We start from the raw sequence: 9,344 nt of genomic DNA, 5'->3' as shown, positions 1-9,344 counted from the left end.
GATAACTTTATCCACATCATTCTTATGCTTGGCAGGACAAAAATAATCTCTAAGGTCCTTTCCAGCTCTGACATCCTCTGTCCTAAAGTCCCTTCTAATTCTGAGATCTTTTCCAGCTTTGAGACTCTGTGACATTTGTGATGAGAGTTCGTCCATCATTTTGAGAAACTCTCAGATTGACAAGCTTCATCTTTCACTAATGAGTTGGGTCTTTTCTCCAGTACTTCAATGTCATAACCTTTTCCCTTTTCTTGCCCTCCAGCCCTCTCTGCTCTGACTAACTGGAGGTCTGTTCAGGAGCTGAAAGGATAAAGTGTTCCATTTGTGTTTGTTTTGTTATTCCCTGCCCCTCCTCTTTCTCACCCTCTAGCTGGATTCTGTGCCCAGCCCTGGCTCTGGAGACTGCAGGAAATTGAGAACTGGAGCTGGTTGTTCCTTGGACCACCCCCAAACTGGTTTCCTACATTGGTTCTGAATGCTGTTTAAATGAGAAGCCACGAGTGCCTTACTTAAGCCCCAAAGCCCAGGGTGTTGAGTCTTGGATCTTACCAGACAAGAGCAGAACCATGAAGCGCCTGTTTGGCTTGGTGGTGCTTTTCTCCATTTCCCTGTTGGCTAACGCAGCTCCCCCAACATGCTACTCAAGGATGCTAAATCTGAGCAAAGAAATCATGGATTCCTTTAACACACTGCAGAATGAGGAGCCCTTGGTAAGTATATTACTCTTTTAAAAAATATATTTTAAGAGCTTCCATTTCTTAGGCAACTGGACTCAACAATCTCTAAAGTAACTTTCAGTTCTAACATTCTGTGTTCTAAGGTCCTTTCCATCTCTAACATTCTTTGTTCTAAGATCCCTTCAACTCTAACAACTCATGTTCCCATTCTATCATCCTTTCTCTAACTTCTGTTTTCTAAGACTCCTTCCAGCTCTAATAATCCATGTTCTCTGTTCTACATTCCTTTTCAGCCCTAAAATTCTGTATTCCATGATCCTTTCCAGCTCTAACATTTTAGGTTCTAAAATCTTTCCACCACTAGCACTCTATGTCCTAAAATTCCTTCCAAGTTTAAAAATCTTTATTCTCTGGTCTAAGTTCCTTTTCGGTGCTAATATTCTATATTCTAAGGTCCACTAGAACCCTGACATTCTATCTTTTATAGAACAAGATTCCTTCTAGCTTTTTCATCTTATGACCCTATGAAAGACTGGCTTATGGAACTTTCTGTGTCTCTCAAGAATATTTAATAATAAACCATCTGTGTTCCTTACTTCTAGGAGCCTTGCGTGGAGGGGCTGCCCAGACTTTATTTGGATATTCACGTAAGTTGATTCTTTCTCACTTCCAAATATTAGAAGTTGGAGGTATGTGCAAATGTTGGGTTCAGAGGAGAGAAGAGGAAAACTATTATTACATGGAGGGTATGGCTGGAGATGATAGATCAGTGATCATACAAGGATGAAAAAGGTTTGGAGATATCACCTTAGCAAACAATCTGAGTAGAATGTAGATCAATGTGGGGAACTGAGGAAATAAAAGACAGAGTTCATAGAGAACAAACACTATATAGTCAAACTACCACTGAACCTAGAATGAGATACATTAGTTCCAATCCTATCTTTGGGGTTTTATTCACTATGTAATTTGGGGGGAAATCCTTAACATGAATCTCAGTTTCCTCATCTATAAAATGGCCCTAATGTTTTCATTGCCTTACTCACATGACTTGCCCAATATGCACATATGTCTAGGAGTCTGGGTCTTTGAGTCATATTCTATTCTCCTGCTTCAAATAATAATACGATTAATCCTAGAGCTGGAAGGAAGGGGGCTCACGGAGATTTGCCCCATTTTACACAAGGGTAATAAAATTAGAAATTGGAGCTTAAAATCTAGGTTCTCTAATTCCAAATCCAGTGTTCCTTTCATAATACCACCTAAATGAAAAAGTCCTCTAAATCCTACGTTTTATCTAGAAAAAGATTGGGGCAGCGAGGTGACTTAGCAAATAGAGCACAAGGCTTAGAGACAGGAGTTCCTGGATCCAATTCTGGCCTCAGACACTTCCTAATTGTGTGACCTTTGGCAAGTCACTTGACCCCAATTGCCTACTGTTTACTGCTCTTCTGCCTTGGATCTGACACCTAGTATCAATTCTAAGACAGAAAATAAGGGTCGTTTGGGGATTTTTTTAAGAAAAAAAATAGAATGACTTCTAGAATTTTCTGACTTGAATGAGAACTATTTTTCCTCATTTAAAGCAAAAGATCTTCACATTCCTGTTGTTACCTACAAAATAGCATTTTACTATTGCTCCAGAAGTAATGAGTTCCAAGCAATATGAAGGGGACCGTCAGGGCAGAAGCTATAATAGGAATGATAAATTTGTAGTCATTTCTGTGGTGAGTACATTATCTGAGGAAGATGTACAGTATTGGTTAGTCAACAAACATTTGGGCTCTGTGCTAAACACCCCAAAAGACACAAAGATTTACCAAGTCCATCTCTGTGCCTGGGAAAATACATATTTAGAATATATACTATGAAGTGTGATCTAATAGTTAAGACCCATGTGGAAATAATTATAATACAAGCAGAAGGCAGAACAGTTGCAATAAGAGAAGTACAGGCATACTCCATAGAGTACTTATTGCTATTAAGAAACATGCCTTCAAGTGAAATAATGGTAGTTACAGGGGGCCAGTGCATGCCATAGGAACGTTATAAATGGGAGAGTAACAAATCTGGCTCAGACACTTCCCAGCTGTGTGACCCTGGGCAAGTCACTTGACCCCCCATTGCACACCCTTACCACTCTTCTGCCTTGGAGCCAATACACAGAAGTTAAGGGTTGAAAATAAATAAATGAATGAATGAATGGGAAAGTAACTAAATGATGTTACTAGTAAAGTTTTACAGTCTTCTTCTAGGAATTAGTTATATAAAGAATAACACAGTAACAGCATCACCAGTTGATCATTAAGCATCTACAATGTACCGAAGCACTGTGCTGAATTCTAGGTACTTCTGGGGACCTCCTTCCCCCAGGTCAGTCCCTGCTTTTAAGGAGTTGATAGTCTTAATTGGGAAGCTAGCATGCAAATGACTAAGTAGTCATGTATTAACACTGCAATTGTGGAATGGTTTTATGGAAAAAAAACAGAAGGACTGACCCTAGGAAGGAAGATACCCTCAGACTTTGCTTGGACTCTAGTTAAATCGATAGGCAGGGGGCAGTTGGGTGGCTCAAAAGATTGAGAGCCAGGCCTAGAGACAGGAGGTCCAGGGTTCAAATGTGGCCTCAGATACTTCCTAGCTGTGTGATCCTGGGCAAGTCACTTAACCCCCAATGCCTGCCCTTACCATTCTTCTGCCTTGGGACCAATACGTAGTATTGATTCTAAGACAGAAGGTAAGGGTTTTAAAAAATCGATCCTTCTAGCTATCTATAGACAAAGCCATTCACTTCTGCTAAAAGTTATTCCCTTCTTGGGTCACTGAGGCAAATCACTCACATAAACACTGCCAGTCAAGTTGCTGAATTTCTATTTAATATTTTTCTGTGCTCTAAGATGGTCTGATGTGCACCCAAAACAAAAGATGGTGTTCAGGGAGTGAAGGCTGCAAGCAGAAGAGCAATCCTTCTACCATGTTCTCTCAGTGTGGTTGTCTTCATGGTATGGGCTCCAGGCTGGTGTCCTTCAGCTGCCACCTGACAGCGTAGTTGTGTAGATAAACAACCCAACCACTGATGGCTAGTAAAGAGGAACACCACTGAGGAGTCTGACCGATGCTTGAGGTCAGAGACTCATTCAGAGTTAAGTGACCCTCAGGACAGGGGGAGCGTCAACATTAGAACTTGGACTGAGGAGTTTAAATGAATCTACTCAATCAACATGTATTAATTTGTTGTTTCGACAGAGCACTGGCTATTAGTTTTTTGTGATTTGACTTCTCAAAGAGAAAAGCAGCAGCTGCTCTTACCCAAAGACTTTTGGGAGCAAGAGTCATAGCATTGATGAGTCCATTAGGACCCAACACAGTCTGTACAAAGAACTATTAGAGGGGTATTTAGGTGAATCAGTGGATAGAAAGTCAGGCCTAGAGATAGGAGGTCCTGAGTTCAAATATGATCTCAGTTTATAGATTTAGGAAGGAGCTAAGACAAGAAAACAAATAATCACAATACAAACTGATGTGCATTGATTAAGCATATCACTATACTCACTCTTATCATCTACAAAAAACTAGTGGGTTACAACACTAGACAGAATTTCATGAAAGGTCTCAGAACTGTTCCTGTGGTTCAGCTGAAAGAGAAAGAAAGACAATATGGCAGAATGGTCAGTGAGCAGAACTGATCATCAAGTCAGGAAGACTAACTCTAAATCTCAATTCTGATGCTCATGAATTCTGTGACAATAGACAAGTCATGAACCTCTTTCCACCTCAGATCCTTCATCTGCCAAATAAAAATAATTAATCCCTATTAAATTTAATAATTAATCATTAAACAAAGACAACAACATTTATGTGATACTTTATGGTTTGCAAAACATTGTCGATGGTATTTCATTTGATCCTCACAACAACTATGTGTGGTGGCTGCTATCATTATCATCATTTTGCACAGCAGGAAACTGAGGCAGAGAGAGAGACAAAGTGAGTTGACCAAGGCCCTGCAGTCAGTATCTGAGATACAATTTGAACTTGGGTCTTCCTGACTCCAAGCCCAGGACATTTGCCCATTATGCCACCTCACAGCCTCTAAGTGTGATAATTGAATTTTATATTACATTTTTAAATGATTTAATATTATGGAAAGGAAAAATAAGTGGCAACCACCAACATTTTCATTTTACACAAGAGGTAGGGTTATTTGCCCAAGGTCATACAGCTAGTTAATTATGGCAAAGCCAAAAACCTGTCTTGAGTGGTCTGATTCCTAAACTAGTAGAAGACTTTTTCCACTACACCACCCTTCAGTGCATACCTTCAATCTGCTTCCTACCACTAGAATCCAGCCAAGAGTTTGGAACTGAGATTTATAATTATAATTAAGCAGCATGGGATACAGAGAGAGAGCTGGCCTCATAGTCACAACTAGGTTCGAGTCCTGCCTTCAACATGTCCTGGTTTTGTGATTCTGGGCATGTCAGGTTCTCGATGTTCTAGGCAAATCCCTAAGATTATAAATTGCAGAGAAGGTTCCAACTGTCATTGGTAAAGGGATTTTCTTCCCCAGGGAATCTGGTCTCTCTCCCTGTGCTATAAAATCCTCCAAGGTTTGCAAAGCACCTTCTATACATTGTCATCGGATCTTCACAGCAGTTCAGTGAACTAAGCACTCTGCTTATTATCACTTTCATCTTGTTAAAAAGAAAGCTGGTTGCTTTGGGTCTCACAGTCAGTAAGTGTCTGAGGTGGGATTCAAACCGAGCTCTTTCTGGTTGCAGGTCCAATGCTCGCTCTGTCCTCCAGCCATGATGCTACTCCTCCCCACCCACCCACATAAGTATTACCAAGATCTAATGATGTAGTGTGGGTAATATGCTTTGCTTCTGACGGCTCCCCATAAGTATTGGAGTGAGGGGGGAGTCAAATCATTTCTGGCTAGGTACAGCAGGGAAGACGTTATGGAAGAGGTAACATTTGGAGTGGACCTCGAAAGGTAAGTAGGGACTCTGCAGAAAGAAATGTTGGGAAGGAAATATTTCATCAGTAGCTTTCAAAATCAATTGATGACACTTTTTTAAGAAGACATAGGACTACTGGGTCAGGTCCCAAGACAAAACAAGAGGGGGCAGGTGGGTAGCTCAGTGGATTGAGAGCCAGACCTAGAGATGGGAGGTCCTAGTTTCAAATCTGGCCTCAGACACTTCCTAGTTATGTGACCCTGGGCGAGTCACTTGACCCCCATTGCCTACCCTTACCACTCTTCTGCCTTGGAGCCAATACACAGTATTGACTCCAAGACAGAAGGTAAGGGTTTTAAAAATTTAAATTTAAATTTAAAAAAAGACAAAACAAGAAATGTATATGTTGACTAAACTATTCCAAGTATTATTTTTCAATATTGGGAAATATGGGAAGGAAAGGAATGCTAGATTTACAGTCAGGAGCAACTTGTATTTATATTCTAAAGCTGACACTAGTTGTATGACCTTTGTCAATCGCTGAGCCTCAGTTTCCCCATCTATAAAATAGGGATAGTAATGCCTATATTACCTATCTTCTAAAATTATTATATTAAATGAAATAATATATATGAAGCCCTTTGTGAATACTTTGTTGCTCCTCAGTTGTATCTAACTCTGTGACCCTATTTGGGGTTTTCTTAGCAAAGAAGCTGGAATGGTTTGCCATTTCCTTTTCTTGCTCATTTTTAAAATGAAGAAAATGAGGTAGACTGGGTTAAATGACTTTTCCAAGGTCACGCTACTAGTAAATGTCTGAAGTCATATTTGAACTCATGAAGATGAGTCTTTCTGACTCTAGTCCTGACTCTCTATCCACTGGGCCACCTTGCTGTCTGTTCATGACTACTACAAAACCAGATAAATGTCTGTTATTATTCTCACTCACCATCTTTCTCCACAAAAGAAAAAGTCTACATAATAAGTAATTAGAGCAATTACTATTATCACCATTTGTAAAAATAAAATGATGAATTCAAGTGGCTTTTTCCAGATCACCTAGTCAGTCAGTTAATGTTAGAGCTCTGACTAGTTCAGGCTTCTTGATTCCTAGTTCAGACCTCTTTACAGGACTCCATGGATCACACCTATGCTGCCAATGTTTTCTGTGTAAATACTGAGAATATAAAGAACATCGCCAGAGAAGAAAAAAGAACTCTCTCACAGCTCTTGGAATATAGTTGGTGCTTACTAAATGCTTCTCAACTGACTACATCCTTCACAAAGACAAATGAAAGTCACTTCTTTCCATCAAAGAGCTTCTGTTCTTTGAGCAGGCGCTCATCTTCCACTGTCATTCTGTCCCATGAATCGTCTATCACTTTGTGCTTTCAGAATTACTGTGTGTTGGCCAAACTACGGGACTTTGTGGCATCACCCAGGTGTCGGAAAGTTACTCAAGTGGGTGCCCTGAAAGACAAGGTGCGGAAGCTGTACACCATCATGAACTCATTCTGTAGAAGGGTATGTTCACGTTTTTAGTGACCTCTTTTGTTTGTCTTGATCGATCACATTATTCTTGCCCTTCTGCTTCATGTGGGACCCTGTGCTAGAAGCCTACTGTGGGATATAATAGATTATAAAACATGGGTCCCTGCCTGGATGGAAATTATAATCTACTGCGAAAGATGAGCCACATAGACATAAAAACATAACCACTGATATAAAGTGGATTACAGCAAATGCTAAACGAGGGCATAAGTGCTCAGAGGAGGTGGAGACCACTGTCAATTGGGGTAATCAGGAAGAGGAAAGACTTGAGGTAGGTCTTCTAAGCATTCAGGAAGGATACAGATGATAGGGGACAAGGTAAAAGAAGAGAATTCATGCAAGAGAGTGGTGGCAAATAAGAAGAGGCAGCTAGGTGGCTTAGTAAATTGAGAACCAGACTTAGAGATGGGAGATACTGAATCCAAATCCAGCGTCAGATGCTTCCTAGATGGGTGACCCTGGGCAAGTCATTTAACCACTATTGCCTAGTCCTTATCACTCTTCTGCCTTGGAACCAATATACAATATTGATTCTAAGACAGAAGGTAAGAATTTTAAAAATAAATAAATATAGAATGTGGAAGGTCTTGAATGCCAAGCTAAGGAGCTTAGATGTTCCTATAAGCAGTAAGAAGCTATTAAAGGAGGTTATGGTATGATAAAAGCTATGCTTTGGAAAGATTCATCTGGAAGATTAAATAGGATGGACTCGAAGAGGAGAAATGAAAGGAGGCTATTTAAAATGGCACCATAGTAGCCCGGACACAGATTATAAAGTAGATTGCAATGGGAATAGAAAGGAAGAAACAGATTAAAAAATAATTGTAAAGAACAGATGGGCAAGATTTCATAACTGACTGAAAGTACAAGAGTAAAGAACTTTAGTATCATATATACTTCAGTTCATTGTTAACTTCTCTGTGCTTTCAGCTATTTCTGTTGATTAGACTACATACCTTTGTAATATTCCCCAAATGTTGAAAAGATGCTTAAGTTGGTGGGGGGAGTCAGGGAAAGGGAAGATTAAAAAATTATTCGAGGTCTCCAGCCTGTATTATGAAATGTGATCTGTGATGTGATTATACCCGGTGCACAATCATAATCATACAAGGCAAGGCAATTAATCTAGTGGAACAGGAAGGCAGCAATTTTTGCCAATAAGACTGATGAGAGCACCAGCCTCTCTCCCTCTCTGGACTTACTAGTAATCTACTTTAAAAAAAAAAAACCTTATCTTCCATCTTAGAATCAATATTGTTTATTGGTTCCAAGGCAGAAGAACAATTACAGCTAGGCAATGGGGGTTAAGTGACTTGCCCAAGGCAACTCTGCTAGGAAATATCTGAAGCCTAGGAATCAATTTGGAAAACTGAAGCTAGCCAGGGCTTCTGGGCTGAGTTCTTAACTGGGCTCATACTGCAGGACTGAATTTATTAAATAGGAGAATAGTGAGGAATCTAGGTGAATACCTTGTAGCTTATAAAGAATCTGGTTAACTGGGTGACTTTCCCTAGATGTCTGTGCTCTGAGGACGATGCTGGTATGATCAGCTATCCTGAAAGCTGCCAGAGGTGTCAAGACATGGCATCCAGAAAAGGGCTGCTTAATGATCAATTTATTTCACCAAGGTCAATGGCAGCCCTCTGGGTCCTCCCTTCTTCCATCCGTGAGCTTGTCCTTCGCTTGCTCAGGAGCACCTCGATATTACAGACTTCCTGAAGTTTTATCCCCCTCTCCTGCCTCCTTTTCTCATGCTGGCACTCTTCTCTTGTTTCCACAGGACTTGGTGTTCTTGTCTGATGACTGCGAGGCTCTGGAAAACCCCATCCAAGCTCCCACCACTGTAAGATCTCAAGTTAGGTCAGAGCTGAAGGAAGTTCCCAAGATGTTTCCAATTACACCCGCTGCCAAAACCTCAACTGGTTAAAATCGTGGACCCAACAGTGCTCGTGTGTGTTATCCCCGATTTCACTGTGCATTTTGCCATCTCCAGGAAGTGAACAAGTCCATAGGCTACCTGGAGAGCTGTATGTCAAAACTGGACTAGAAAGCTTGCTTTTCACTGGATATTTCCATTTAGCCAGAAGGCCTGATCTGTTTATTTGAACAGTAAGAATGAAATGCTAGATATGTTTATTCCTCATGAATGGCTGGC

The 9,344-nt window shown here is 40.5% G+C and overlaps 1 protein-coding gene across 1 annotated transcript; it reads left to right on the top strand.

The window, feature by feature from the left end:
* The first annotated feature begins 566 nt into the window (after window positions 1–566).
* Window positions 567–9,116, top strand: CYTL1 (cytokine like 1). The gene is made up of 4 exons (XM_044682336.1): window positions 567–710; window positions 1,280–1,324; window positions 7,034–7,162; window positions 8,970–9,116. Exons 1-4 carry the CDS (start codon window positions 567–569, stop codon window positions 9,114–9,116), a joined length of 465 nt encoding a protein of 154 aa, XP_044538271.1.
* The last annotated feature ends 228 nt before the right edge of the window (window positions 9,117–9,344 follow it).

This window comes from Gracilinanus agilis, chromosome 6 (assembly GCF_016433145.1).
Source record: "Gracilinanus agilis isolate LMUSP501 chromosome 6, AgileGrace, whole genome shotgun sequence".
Classification (NCBI taxonomy): domain Eukaryota; kingdom Metazoa; phylum Chordata; class Mammalia; order Didelphimorphia; family Didelphidae; genus Gracilinanus; species Gracilinanus agilis.
This window is presented reverse-complemented; position numbering and strand designations above follow the sequence as displayed.

Excerpts from the sequence above, each read along its gene's own strand:
- CYTL1 (XM_044682336.1), top strand. The coding sequence starts at position 567 with ATGAAGCGCCTGTTTGGCTTGGTGGTGCTTTTCTCCATTTCCCTGTTG. Across the intron at positions 1,325-7,033 it reads GACTTTATTTGGATATTCAC|AATTACTGTGTGTTGGCCAA; the intron begins GTAAGTTGATTC and ends TTGTGCTTTCAG. Across the intron at positions 7,163-8,969 it reads TGAACTCATTCTGTAGAAGG|GACTTGGTGTTCTTGTCTGA; the intron begins GTATGTTCACGT and ends TTGTTTCCACAG.